The sequence below is a fragment of the Vulpes vulpes genome, chromosome 2 (genome assembly GCF_048418805.1).
Source record: "Vulpes vulpes isolate BD-2025 chromosome 2, VulVul3, whole genome shotgun sequence".
Classification (NCBI taxonomy): Eukaryota; Metazoa; Chordata; class Mammalia; order Carnivora; family Canidae; genus Vulpes; species Vulpes vulpes.
Window position 1 is genome coordinate 65,198,353 of NC_132781.1, and position 15,506 is coordinate 65,213,858.

At 36.6% G+C, this 15,506-nt stretch overlaps 1 protein-coding gene across 3 annotated transcripts in view; it reads left to right on the forward strand.

Moving 5' to 3' along the window:
- Positions 1-14,317, forward strand: part of LOC112923689 (UDP-glucuronosyltransferase 2A1) — a 49,661-nt gene extending 35,344 nt beyond the window's left edge. For all 3 annotated transcript variants that reach the window (XM_026003521.2, XM_072748839.1, XM_026003519.2), the window contains 5 exons: positions 4,056-4,204; positions 6,574-6,705; positions 9,306-9,393; positions 10,683-10,902; positions 12,759-14,317. In XM_026003521.2, coding sequence (XP_025859306.2) covers positions 4,056-4,204; positions 6,574-6,705; positions 9,306-9,393; positions 10,683-10,902; positions 12,759-13,038 — 869 coding nt within the window. In that variant the 3' untranslated portion in view covers positions 13,039-14,317. The remainder of the gene's footprint in view (positions 1-4,055; positions 4,205-6,573; positions 6,706-9,305; positions 9,394-10,682; positions 10,903-12,758) is intronic.
- Positions 14,318-15,506: the final 1,189 nt, after the last annotated feature.

Consider the following 15,506-nt stretch of genomic DNA (forward strand, 5'->3'; position numbering starts at 1 on the left):
CAAGGAAACAAATGTAGTACAATGGATAGTCTTTCAAGAAATGATGCTGGAGGCAATTGGACATCCACATGCAAAAAAAAGAACATAAGTACAGAACTTACTCCCATCACAAAATTTAACTAAAAATAAATCATAGATCTAAATGTAAAATGCAAAACTATAAAGCTCCTGGAAGAAAACCTAGAAAAAAAACCTAGATGATCTTGGACATGGCAATGAGCATTTGTACACAACACCAAAGGCACAAAATAGAAATAATGAATATGTCAGACTTCATTAAAATTAAAAACTTCTTCTCTGTAAAAGACAATTTCAAGAGAATGGAACAATAAGACACTGATTGAGAGAACATACCTGATAAAGAATGTTATCTAAAATATTTTATAGGAGCCACTGCGTGGCTCAGTTGGTTAAGCATCCAACTCTTGATTACAACTCAGGTCACGGGATCCCTGGGTGGCGCAGCGGTTTGGCGCCTGCCTTTGGCCCAGGGCGCGATCCTGGAGACCCGGGATCGAATCCCACGTCGGGCTCCCGGTGCATGGAGCCTGCTTCTCCCTCTGCCTGTGTCTCTGCCTCTCCCTCCCTCTCTCTCTCTCTGTGTGACTATCATAAATAAATAAAAGTTTAAAAAAAATTATAAAAAGAAAAAAAAAAAACAACTCAGGTCACGATCTCAGGGTTGTGAGCTTGAGCCCTAAGTCTGGCTCCACACTGGGCATGGAGATTGAGCTTCCTTAAGATTCCCTTTCTCCCTCTCTCTCTGATCCCTCTCAAAATATTTATGTATGTATTAAACTCTTAGAAATCCATAAGGAGACATACAACACAATTAAAAATGAAGCGAAGCAGAAACCTCAACAAAGAAGATACACAGTTGGCAAACAAATATGTAAAAAGATGCTCCATATCATGTGTCATAAGGTGAATGCAAATTAAAATAATGATATAGCACTACACATCTGTTAGAGTGGCCAAAATGCAGAATAGTGACAAATACCAAAAGCTGGCCAGTTGTGGAACAGGAATTCTCATTTATTGCTAGTGGGAATGCAAAATGCTATAGCCACTTTGGAAGACATTTTGATGGTTTCTTAAACTGAGCATACTCTTACCATACTATCATACTCCTTGGCATGTACCCAAATAAGCTGAAAACTTTTGTCTGTACAAAAATGAGGCATGGATATTTATAGCAGCTTTATGCATATTTGCCCAAACATGGAAGCAACCAAGCTGTTCTCCAGTAGGTGAATGGATAAACGGGTAGATCTAGATAATTAAATGTTATTCAATACTAAAAAGAAATGAGCTATCACACCAGAAAAAGACATTGAGAATCCTAAAATGCATATTACTAGGTCAAAGAATGCCACCTTAAAGGATAAATACTGTAGAAGTCCAACTATATGACATTGTGGGAAAGGCAAAACTAAGGAGACAATAAATATCAGTGTTTTCTAGGAGTGGGGGCTGGGTTTGGGGTGGGGAGGAAGCGGGATGAAAGGGGAGAACACAGAGGACTTTTAGGGCAAGTGAAAATACTCTGTTACCAGAATGATGGATAGTCAGATAGAAATCATCCTACCTGTGTCCAGTCTCATAGAACGAACAATACCAGGAGTGTACTATAATGTAAACTACTGACTTTAGAGAATTAGAATGTGCCAGTGTAAGTTCATTAAGTAATGAACTTATACCTGATGTACCACGATGTTTGCGGATGTTAATAATGGAGAGTCTATGCATGTGTGAAGGTGAGGGCATGTGAAAAAGTTCCGCCTTGGGGCACCTGGGTGGCCCAGGGGTTGAGCCTCTGCCTTTGTCTCAGGTCATGATCTCGGGATCCTGGGATTCAGTCCCGCATCAGACTCCCCGCGCAGAGCCTGCTTCTCCCTCTGCCTGTGTCTCTGCCTCTCTCTCTGAGTCCCTATGAATAAATATTTATTCTTATTTATTTAATTATTCTCATTGTCTCGATTTTACTGTGATCCAGAAACTGCTCTAAATAAGTAAAGTATTACTTTTTTAAACAGTGATTCAGATATAATATTTTTCCTCACATGTCTTCAAAGAGAAATTACTAATCTTAGCCTAGAAAAGCTGTCTCTAGGTATCAACCCAGCTAATACGACTTACCTCTGAGAGACTGGTAACTGTCCACTGAAATTCCCTCCTATCTTGCTTATAGTAAGGCATTTTGCTATAAATTCAGGCTCTTTCAAATTAAAAGCCACCTTAGTAGACTCATCATGTAGGTTTATAACACTCTATTCAAACAGTAGCAGTATTTACATAGTAACTCCAGTTTAACAGCTCATTTATGTAATTCTGCACTGTGTTCATAACTCAGTGTGTTGAATCATATAATTATGGGAAGAAGTTTGATTGGTAAATTTTAATTCTATATTTTTGTTTTGTAATTCCTCAATATATCATTTAAAATGTGTTATGAAATTATATGCCAATATTTGCAGGCTTTTTAATTTTATTCTCTTTACTTTTGTTTGATTCTATATTTGTAACTGTGCACCACTGCTTCAAATATTGAATTTTAGCAAATATTTAAGTTAGGTACTTCTCAAAATGTGGCCTATAAATTATATGCAATAATTTCACCTAAGGAGGCGATAATCAAGACAGGACATCACATGCGGTACAAGACCTCTAACGTACATAAGTATTTTGACGTGGAATCTGTGAAGTGATGTGTTTATCCAAACTCTGATGATTTCAAGTTGAGTGTCCTTCAGAAATTCTTCTTCATTATCAAATTAAGGCATTTGACCATATAACATCAGACATAAATTCAAACATTACAAAGTAATGACTAAAAAGAGGCTCTCCTGTCTGTGTTATATATGATCACCAATTTTGGTTATAATCTTTAGGAAAGGAAATTCTCATAAGAATTTTTATTTGGTTAGGTGGAAAACATGTTTTTTGTTTGTTTGTTTGTTTGTTTCTAAATATGGTTGATTTGGTCACTTGCAAATAATCATTCCTCCTCTCTACAGATCTTCTAAAATTCATACTTAGAATCTCCCTTTCAAAAAACATCTTTTAAAGGTAACACCAAAATAATTGTGTTATGTTGATGATATGTACATGTATATTTCATATTCCAAAGGGGTTTGTATTGGCTATGAATTATTCAGAGAATTCCTACTAATGAAATATTGGCAAATCAATTGTGGTGGAAAGTGATGGGATTTGATTCAGGAGGATAAACAAATGCTGATGGGATTTTTAAAATATTTTATTTATTTATGAGAGACACAGAGAGAGAGAGAGAGAGAAGGAGAGAGAGAGAAGCAGAGACACAGGCAGAGGGAGAAGCAGGCTCCATGCAGGGAGCCTGACATGGGACTCGATCCTGGGTCTCCAGGATCAGGGCCTGGGTTGAAGGTGGCGCTAAACCGCTGCGCCACCTGGGCTGCTCCTGGGATTCTTTATCATTATGAGTAAAGCAGACAGGCTGGAAGTTCATTATGAGTGAACTATAACAGACTGGAAGGTAGAGATACAATACTAATTAGGAGTTAAAGATCCATTGAGAGGGAATTTGTGTTGATACAATGGGGCTAATCTATCACCTGCCATTTAACTGGAGAGAAACAATGAGTATTAAATTTATCATACATAGAGTTGTGGTTAAATTTTTTATTGAATTTGTTTTTGTGAAAGTACACTTGCACATTACTTTCCTTACCCAAATATCCTTTGACCCACCTTCCTTCTCATCTCTCATCCTTCTCTTTCTTACCTTCTCTTTCCTCCCTCCCGCTCTCCCTCTCTTCTTCCCTGTCTCTCTTCCTTCCTCCCTCTCTCCATCTCTTTCCCTCTCTTTTCCTGTCTTCCTTCCTTTTCTTTCTCTTTCCCTCCTTATCATTTTAATTTTCCCTTCCTTTTAACATCTCGATGTGATAAATAATCTAGGAGACATAGATTTATCTTTTTCCTTAATAACTTGTCAGTAATTTAGTGTAGATTGTATTCCAACAAACATAAATACAGATAACCTTCGCTTGACTTTTTTTTTTTTTTTCCTCCAGGAAGACCCACTACATTATGTGAGATTATGGGGAAAGCAGAAATTTGGCTAATCCGGACATATTGGGATTTTGAATTTCCTCGCCCATACTTACCCAATTTTGAGTTTGTAGGAGGGTTGCACTGTAAACCTGCCAAACCATTACCTAAGGTAGGTCTATTACATTGGAGGATTTCTTTCGTATCTTATGATATATAATGCTGAGTTTTCTTTAAAGTATACTTCCTTGATAACAGACATATGCTGTTTTCTGCTCCAAGTCTATTTTGTAAGTCATAAAGTTCTCTCATGACTGATAATTACCTTTTTGGACTTCACTTTGATATTTTGGCTGAAGAAAAGCAATTCAAGGGGCAAGTTAAGATATCAGTGTGTCTACAGTTTGGGTACTGAATTGAAGTAACAGGAAGGCAGGGACTTGAAAATCCCCCAGAAGATTGCAATAGTCTTCCTAACACACATGATGGAGTTACGAATTGGGACTGTTAATGACTGGTAGAGTGATAATGATTTCATGAGAATCCTCAGGTAGATTCCAGAATTTTGTAAGTAGGAAGAAAATGTTGACAGAAGACGTGGACTCAGGTAACACTTACTGGATAAAAGCGATCATTACCAAGATAAAAAAGAATTCATGGAAAAAACCTTTTTTTGCGATAATAATGATGAATTTATTTTGGACCTATTAACTTTAAAGAACCAAAAGAGTATTCAGGTGGGTACTTAGAGGAATCATTTGGATAATATAAGGTCTAGGTTTTAGTAGAGAGCATCAGAAACAGATTAGGAGTCATCAAAACAAAGAAGTCATAGAACTAAGAGACCTAAACACTGAATTCATTCTTTTTTTAATATTTATTTGTTCATGGGAAACCCACAGAGAGAGGCAGGGACATAGGCAGAGAAAGAAGCAGGCTCCCTACAGGGAACCCGATGCAGGACTCAATCCCAGGGCCCCGTGATCACCTGAGCCAAAGGTAAATTCTCAACCAATGAGCCACACTGGTGCCCCCAAACTGAATTCATTCTTTAAGACCATGATGTCAGGTTTTTCTGAAATGAAAGGAAAATTGTATACCACAATCTAAATAAATAAATAAATGTGGACAGTCAAAAATGCTGGAAGAAGACAATATGAGAAGTAATAGAGAATAATAGATAAGCATGATAAAAATATTGTATTTAGCTATCTTTATCAATAACTACTTTATCAAGGAATTGAGGAGGTAGAGACTCATTTGCCTAGGATGTAGGTGAGTGAACATAATCTCTGTAGAAGACTGAGTTGAATAGTATTAGCAGGAGAGTTCTTGATTTCTGTTTCGGGTAAGATATACATTTAAGTTTAAATTTTATTATAGGATTTTGAATATGCTTTTCTTACCAGTCAAGTTATAGCTACATGTAAGCTCAATTGAGTATTATTATAGCAGATAGTAAACCAATATGAAGAGAAAGTATGGAAAGAGACAGGACATATTCCTTGGCTCACAAGATATATTATATTTATATTATTACATATTATATTTATAATATATTATGTTATATACACACTATTATATTCATCATGCCATCCTTACTTTTCATACACACAATTTCAAAAACAACTCAGACATGTTTTTTACATGTTTTACAAGTGAGGGGATTATTCTATTTCAAACCCAATTATTAATACAAACATTTGGTCAATATGAACATCATCATACCTTATATCTCTGATGAAAAAATTGTGCCAGGGACTGCATACACAGAAAGAAAGCAATGGGGATCCATGGGGGCTCAGCGGCTTGGTGCCTGCCTTCGGCCCAAGGAGTGATGCTGGAGTCCCGGGATCAAGTCCCACGTCAGGCTCCCTGCATGGAGCCTGCTTCTCCCTCCGCCTGTGTCTCTGCCTCTCTCTCTGTGTGTGTCTCTCATGAATAAATAAATAAAATCTTTAAAAATAAATAAATAAATAAATAAATAAATAAATAAATAAATAATAAACTGATTTGCTATATGTGTCAATTCTAAAAAAAATCATTTTTAGTCCAATTCATCAGGCAAAGAATAAACATGAGAAAAATATCCTGAAGGCCTAACAGAGAGTTGGATTGATTTATTAATAATCTTACGCATGTAAACTGACCTGCACATTTTAAAAATCTAGTTAGGACCCTTTTTGGGGTTTCCTTACATGGAATATTTTTGAGTTTGCAAATATCCTCGCTGGTTCATAAAATTAAGCCTTGAATATAAGAGTTTCATGAGCCATGGGAAGAGATGTCTCTTATTGCCTATTCACTTTGTATAATGGATCAGTTTTATGCCTTTATTTGTAATCACTCATTAGATATTTAAGACATAGTTTTCAGAAACCTATTTCCTCTTAAAGATGCTAGATGGTTCTTTGTGGCAAAAAGTAGAACCAGTCTAACATCTCGGATACTTCTCATGACTGTCTATTTTAGAAGTATAAATGAAATCTTTTTCCCCTGTGATCCTGCACATTTGTAATAAAGATAATTTTATCACTGTAGGAAATGGAAGAATTTGTCCAAAGTTCAGGTGAAGATGGTGTTGTGGTGTTTTCTCTGGGGTCAATGGTCAAAAATCTCACAGATGAAAAGGCCAATCTCATTGCCTCGGCTCTTGCCCAGATTCCACAGAAGGTCAGTACAACTCTGGGGCCTGGTGGATAGCCACTCTGCCAATTGGAGGGAAAGTACTCTTTCTAGATAAACTCTGAAACACTGAGTGTAACTGATACCACCTTCAGGTAAAAATTTCTTAAAACATTAAATAGTATATTGGGGCACATTTAATCATTTTCTGAGTAAGTCTCTGAATTACTATGGAAATACATCTGTTCGTACAATCATTTATTTTCAGTGAAATAGAGATGACAATGTTAAGATCCCAAAAATCTTTTACTATGTGAAATCTTATGACCTGCACTGACTATTCCCCCAAAGTGTCAAGTATGTTAGTGCCAAGGTCCAGGAAAAGAGAGATAGTGTACGTAGAATAGACAGGAATTATGCTCGAGGATATACTTTATGTTTCTAGGTTTCACTGAGACTGTATCAATATCTAGTTGGTTTAGAAGTGGAAGCCTAATTTTTCTAATTTGAAATTTCTACAGTTAAAAACAGTTAAAAATCCTAATATTATTATCAAATAATATATACTTTCTGATTTATTATATTCAATTAACTTGAAGTTTGTTGTCATTATAGTTCTAGATTTCTACTCTTTATAGATTCCTCTTCATGAAATACCCTAGGACTTTTTATGTTTGTATATTAGTTAAAATATATAAACCTCCATAATGGTAAGCATTACTAATTAGGGCTGTTAAGTCTTTGCTATTTATTTCTGCACTTTTTGCCACCCAAGGATGTGGAGAAAAAGGCATTCTTTTGCATGGCTGGCAGGAATGCAAACTGGTGCAGTCACTCTGGAAAACAGTATAGAGGTTCCTCAAAAAGTTAAAAATAGAACTATGCTATGATCCAATAATCATGCTACCGGGTATTTACCAAAAGAATGCCAAAAGACTAATTCAAAGGGGTACACATCCCCGATGTTTATAGCAGCTTTACAATAGCCAAATTATGGAAGCAACCCAAGTGTCCATGGACAGATGAATGGATAAAGACATGGTATTATTTAAGTGATGAATCACTCAATTATACTCCTGCAACCAACATCACACTGTATGTTAACTAACTACATGTAAATAAAAATTGGGGAAAAAAAAGATGTGTTATACATATACAATGGAATATTTTTTTCAGCCATACAAAAGAATGAAATCTGGCCCTTCGTAAAGACATGGAAGGAGCTAGAGAATATAATGCTAAGCAAAATAAGTCAAAGAAAGACAAATACCATATGATTTCACTTGTATGTGGAATTTAAGAAACAAAACCAATGAATATGGGGAAAAAGAGGGAGAGACAGAGAAACCAAGAAACAATCTTTTTTTTTAAAGATTGTATTTATTTATTCATGAGAGACACACAGAAAGAGAGGCAGAGACACAGGCAGAGGGAGAAACAGCCCCCATGCAGGGAACCCAACGTGGGACTTGATCTCGGGTTTCCTGGATCAGGCCCTGGACAGAAGGCGACGCTAAACCGCTGAGCCACCCGGGCTGCCCTGAACTCTTAATGAAAGAGAACAAACTGATGGTTACTAGAGGAAAGGTGGGTGGGTGGATGAGTTCAATAGGCAGTGGGGATTTAGGCTTGCACTTGTCATTATGACTACTGGATGAAGTATTGAATTGCTGAATAAACTAAAAACTCGAAAAAAAAAAGTTCACTACCTGGGATTCCTGGGTGGCCCAGTGATTTAGCGCCACCTTCAGCCCAGGGCGTGATCCTGGAGTCCAGGGATCGAGTCCCATGTCGGGCTCCCTGCATGGAGCCTGCTTCTCCCTCTGGCTGTCTCTCTCTCTCTCTCTCTCTCTCTTATAAATAAATAATAAAAAATAAATAAAAATAAATTCCTTTATAATATTTAATCTGAACTTAGTTTTTACAGAGCTCCTCATCCTGCAAAAGTATGTGACAAAAGGTCAACATCCTAAGATGATACTTCATTAAATAGTGAAATAAAGCAAACCTCCAGCTCTTCCTCCCTCAAACACTGCAGAAGGGGAGAGAGAGAGACAGAGAGAGAGAGAAAGAAAAGGAAGGAAGGAAGGAAGGAAGGAAGGAAGGAAGGAAGGAAGGAAAGAAGGAAGGAAGGAAGGAAGAAAAGAGAGGGATGGAAGGAAGAAGAGAGGGAAGCAGGAAAGAAGCATACAATCATTCAACAAGCATACAATAAACACTTAAAGCTAAGTACATTTTTGGAAAACATTATGTTTGAAACATGAGAGTTAAGATGGCCTTATGACATTAATAAATTACCAGTTTTCATGTTTATTTCAATGCTATTTAAAAACCCCCATGCTCTGATTAAACTAGTCTTTTTATTTTTTTAATATCTCTTCACTTATAATGTCACACCAAAGATTTTTAAGTGAGAAATGTAAAAATGATGAAACTATACTTAATAAACTATTAGGACAAGCCCTTTTTGACAGGGTTAATGTAAACAGTCCTCCTATATTTCTGTGTTTGCAAACGACCCCTATGTCCACTTCTCTCACTATCACATAAAGTAGTGGTGGGCTACATAACTTACAAATAATTCTACAGCCCTAAGATGCCTTCACTGTGCGTTTTTACTTGCAAAATTAAAGCACTGTCTTTGACAGGTTTTATGGAGATACAAAGGAAACAAACCAGCCACGTTGGGAACCAATACTCGGCTCTATGACTGGATACCCCAGAATGATCTTCTTGGTAAGACTGAGGGGAAGAAAACCTGTACAGTTGGATAATGGGCAAGTAAAGTGGCTGTTTAGCAGCAAATACATTCAATGAATATTTAGTAGGTAAAATGTCACGTTTTAGGCTAAAATCAAAAACACACAAAACAAAAAATGTTGGTGAAGATGTGAAGAAAAAGGAACTCTCTTGCACTGCTGGTGGGAATGCAAACTGGTGCAGCCACTCTGGAACACAGTATGGAGGTCCCTCAAAAAGTAAAAAATAGAACTACCCCATGATCCAGTAATCACACTACTGGAGGTTTACCCAAAGAATACAAAAGAACAAATTCAAAGAGATACATGCACCCCTATATTTATAGCAGCATTATTTACAATAGCCAAGATATGAAAGCAGCTTAAGTGCCCATCAATTGATGAATGGATAAAGAAGAAGTGGTATGTGAATACAATGGAATATTGTTCAGTTTTAAAAAGAATGAAACGTTGCCATATGCAATGATATGGATAGAGCGGGAAGTATAGTGCTAAGAGAAATAAGTCGGAGAAAGGTAGATATCATATGATTTCATTCACATGAGGAATTTAGGGAACAATAACAACAACAGAAGAAGAAATGAGCAAAGGAAAAGTAAAAAAGAGAGGGAGACAAACCAAGAAACAGACTCTTAACTATAGGGAACAGACTGCTGGTCCCCAGAGAGGAATTGATTGGACGGGGCAAGGATAAATAGGTGATGAGGACTAGGGAGTGCACTTGTTGTGATGGGTACTGGGTGGTGTATGGAGGTGTTGAATCACTATATTGTACACCCCAAACTAATACAACATTGTATGTTAACTACACTGGAATTTAAAACAAAATTTAAGAAAGAAAGAAAGAAAGAAAGAAAGAAAGAAAGAAAGAAAGCTAGAAAAAGAAAATCAAATGTCACATTTTACTTGCCGTCTTAAAGCAGAAATAATTCAAGAATTGGCGGTTCATTTTAGAGAGTCGGTGCTTTCTTCGATTCACAAAAGAGCATCTTCAGTTGAGACTCCCATCACTCTTCAAGTTTCAGTCTCAGTTCAGGTATTTCCTCCTCAGTAAAGTCTCTGCAGACAATGCAGAGGGAACTACTGCCTCCTTTCCTGGGATCATAGTTTTCTGAGATAGCCATAGCCCAGGTGCTCTTGGCTTTTGTAGAAAACTGCTGCTTTCTTCATTGAGTCTTTTCCCCTGTAGTCTTTTCCCTCTCTCTCCAGTTCTGTTAACCCATGACAATGAAATCCTCATCTACTTCTCACCCAATTCCAAACTAGGTCATCCCAAAACAAAAGCTTTTATCACTCATGGTGGAACCAATGGGATCTATGAAGCTATTTATCACGGGGTTCCTATGGTGGGAGTGCCTATGTTTGCTGATCAGCCTGACAACATCGCTCACATGAAGGCCAAAGGAGCAGCTGTGGAGGTGAACATCAACACAATGACCAGTGCAGATCTGCTCCATGCCCTGAGAACAGTCATTAATGAACCTTCGTAAGTACTACTGCTTTAAAGGCCTACTGTGGATTAGGCTACCCATCACACCTGGAAATATTCCGTGTTTCATGCCTTGTAACTGATTTACTTTCAAATAACAACCATAACATGACCAATATCAAAACCACTTTATTATTTTCATTTTCTAAACATTGAAGTGATTTGCTGAAAATGGGGTAAAAGACTAATACTTCAAATATTTTATTAATATTTTTTCAGAATGAATCATTAAATGATGGTGTGAGTTCTCAGACATATTTTGAACAATATGCTTGTTTGTATAAATACACATACATATGCTTATTTAAATATTATAACCTTTAACTAAGTACCAAATTGGAAGTGATAATTCACTCTATCATTCAAAAGTAACCATCATTAACACTTGCAATACCATTGATCAATATGTGCATATACACAGGGAAGAGAGATACTGAGTAGGTAATAATTTTATAAATATTGGTTATTACTATGATTATATATATGTATAATCAAATCTTCTTTGATGAAATATGTATATATAATCTCAAGTGAAGGAAAGGAGAAAATGTGAGTGGGAAATATCAGAGAGGGAGACAGAACATGAGAGACTCCTAACTCTGGGAAACGAACAAGGGGTGGTAGAAAGGGAGGTGGGTGGGGGGTGGGGGTGACTGGGTGATGGGCACTGAGGGGGGCACTTGATGGGATGAGCACTGGATGTTATTCTATATGTTGGCAAATTGAACACCAATAAATAATAAATTAAAAAAATAAAAAATAATCTCAAGTGAAAAGCTGTATATATATATATATATATATATATATATAGTATATATATTACTAACATTTCAATCTGATTGAAGGATATTCTTTCTCACCACACACACAAAAAAAACATAAGTGAATTATCCTCTCCTACTGCATCTAGCATACCGTGTTCACTGGTGAATAATAACCACATTTCTCCTTCTCCAATCCCAACAATATGTAAATCACACTAGGACATCTCTTCCCAAGTCATTTATCTTCTACCATCTTCACGTCATCTGGTCGAAACTTTTATCTCTAACACAAAACCCAAAGGAAATATACTAATTCTGGCTCATCAATCAAGAAATGGTTGGTGATGATATTACTTGCCTTTCAAACACATACTTCTATCCATTTTTGTTTGAGAGATTAGAGTTGTCAACTCCATATAACTATTGCTACTGTCATGCCACATGATTAGGGGGGTTTAATTCTAACAAGATATTTCTATTTATCTAAAAAACTCAAAGTCCATGTCCTTGCCATTTCCAAAATTATCCCAGTATCTTTATCAACCTTGATATTGTCAATATAGACACTGTCCTTTGCATCATAGAGACCCAACTGTGTGCACTGGAGGAATTATCACAGTGCCAGGGTCTTAGACACTGCAGAAATTGTTTATAATGTTGATTATCAGCTTGTCTATAATCATGATCATATATAGCCAGATATTAGAGACCATGCTTGTGAACCTACTTATGGGAGTTTCCCCACAATATTGGGTTACTCCCAGTCTTGGTTTTGGAACAACCCTGGAAACTATACTTTACGCAATCTCAAAATTCCTCCTTGGAGAAATTAGGACATACATTTGCAATAAACTTAATCCATTTTTTATGTTTGCATTTCATCACATTCTGTTAAGAATATATTTCATCTAGATATTCCCTTCCTGACTCTTAAGATGCTATGCAACCAACAAAGTTTATGTCTCAGCAAGAATGAATTTTTTTTCTCAGTATATCTATGGCCTTTGGCTTACATAACCTATAACATGTATCACATGTTACCTGTAATGAAAACAGAAACTCTCTAATTTCTATATTTTTGCCTGCCAGTTATAAAGAGAATGCTACAAGATTATCGAGGATTCACCATGATCAACCTGTAAAGCCCCTGGACCGAGCAGTCTTCTGGATTGAGTTTGTCATGCGCCACAAAGGAGCCAAGCACCTGCGGCCAGCCTCCCATGACCTAACCTGGTACCAGTACCACTCCTTGGATGTGATTGGATTCCTGCTGGCCTGTGTGGCAACTGCTATATTCTTGGTCACAAAATGTTGTTTGTTTACTTGTCGAAAATTTAATAAAGCAGGAAAGAAGAAAAAGAGGGAGTAGATCTTTCTAAGCTGGGAAGAGGCCTTAATGGGCAATCCCGTTCATTCTAACCACCGTGACCTTAATGAAAACACCGTATCTCCATCTCATTTTCAAAATTCCCATTCTTCTACTCTAGCCTAGAGGTAAAGCCTAAAATTCAACATGATCATTAACTAGTGAACATGTCCCAGTATTCCTTTGTCTTTTTCTTTACCCTTTCCTCTCATTTTCCTGGTACAAGGACACTAATAATTTTATTATCCATTTAGTCAAAATATCATTATTTTTCATTATGCTTAACCTTAAGAGTATGCTGACTGACCACATGCTGAATCCTGAGGAACTCACAAAGTTACTTTTTCATAAAAATAAGGCCTTCTGCTTGCCCAAAGTTGCTGGGGTCAGAGCCTAAATTGATAAGTACTGTAACAGCGCTTCATACTAGAGAAGATCTGCAAATTCCTATTTCATACATAGATAATCATGGCCTTTGTTCCTGCCTATAATCAACAAGTACTCATGTGTACCTATTTTTGAAACAAGGGTATGGGGACTGCCCTCAAACAAAAGAGATTAATTTAGTCATTATCTTTCCTCAGGGACCGAGAATGTCAGCAGTATGTTAAAGGTGAATAGGTCATCTATAGAGGAAATTATTAAGAAATATGGAAAAAAATTAGTACTTTTATGAGATGTTTAATTAACGGTACAAGTAATACCATTAGCGTTAAATGTCAATTTATTATATTGTAAAATCACTAATGCTCATAGTCTATAATCAGTCTTTATAATCAAAGATTTAGTTCCCTAGCAAAAACAAATATTTCCTTGGAATGTAAGACCATCATATTATTTTTCAGTCTGTATATCTTACAAATTTAAATGTATCAATTAAATATTATGTCAAGGATGTAAGATATTAGCAGACCTGCTTGACTAAGAGTATGTTTTAGTAAATACTTATGAAACAAAACACTAATTAAAATTCATATTTGAATCAGCTTTGCATTAATTTAACAAATAAAGACTGCACTTTCTTTATCCCTTATACACTTAATGACATATTCTAATTAAAGTTTTAATTTCAATAGTTGATGTATAATTGAGGTGATAAATTACAGCCGTTGGCTTACTGAAATTTTTGAAATTCATATTTATTTCAATATGGCATATTGAAGATTACTTCCAATTTAAAAATAAATGCATGATACGTGGTATATAGCAATATGTGTTTCTTTTGAATATGTACATTCCTGAAAATGCAAATAAATTCTTAAATCTTTTTGTGAAGGCTAAAGATGTATTTCTTAAATGCTAGTATTTTTAAAGGTGGTTCATGTTGATGTGTTTTGACTTTTGCAATTTGATTATGTCCTGAGAAGAGCTCTTTATGTTTGCTCCATGCAGTTTATTCCTATTGGAATATAGCAAGTGGCTTAAGATCCAAGAGAGATGGGGTAGCCATTCGTGGTGTTGAGCACCACCCAATTCAGGCACCCATTTGGTTTCTGAGACTGGCCACCCACAACATAGAGATTTGTTTCTTCTCAATAGCCACCGTTCACCTGCTTTCTCCTCTCTTGCTGATTACCTGCTGATTTCTTCCTTTGCCTAAATAACATCCAAAGGCAGCAGTCAAAAATTCCTGGGTGATACCACTGCATTAGTTGGTCTAACTGCAGTATATATATATATATATATATTTTTAATTTTTTTTTAAATTTTTTAATGTATTTATGATAGTCACAGAGAGAGAGAGAGAGGCAGAGACACAGGCAGAGGAAGAAGCAAGCTCCATGCACCGGGAGCCCGACGTGGGATTCGATTCCGGGTCTCCAGAATCGCGCCCTGGGCCAAAGGCAGGCGCCAAGCCGCTGCGCCACCCAGGGATCCCTATTTGGATAATAAACAGATAAAAAATAACACATACATACATATACAGTGAGAATGGACTTTCCTTAACAGTCACTCAAAAACCTGCTCAGATGAGGAAACGCTCATCCCTAAAGAGCAGAAACCAATCCCCATTAGCTGGAGCACAGATGCACAGCTCTTACATTTCAGGCCTTGGAGCTACTCAGGAGGCTGCAGCTAATACTTTTACTTATTTTGTTCATAAACCTTCCCTGTTTACCTTAAGCCTCAGGGAGCATCTCCTCTGGTTAAGGTTCTTTACCTGATAGGATGGTCTAAAACTTCATCCACTCCAAATAAATGTCAGTAGCCTAAATTAATCTTTGGTATTTTGAATTCATGATCACAGCCAAGAGAGTAACGCCTTCTTTGGACGAATTCTGAAGCAGAGGATCTCAAACTAATCAAGCTCAAAGTAATTCACAGTTAATAATCTAATAAGAATCTGATATCCTGGCTATATTCCTGGGTGGCATCCTTCCTTCCATGATAAATGCAACCTCCAAACTGCCTGACTCCAAGTGGTAATAATGAAAAACAAACCTGTCTAGGGCAATAGTGAGGCATACTTG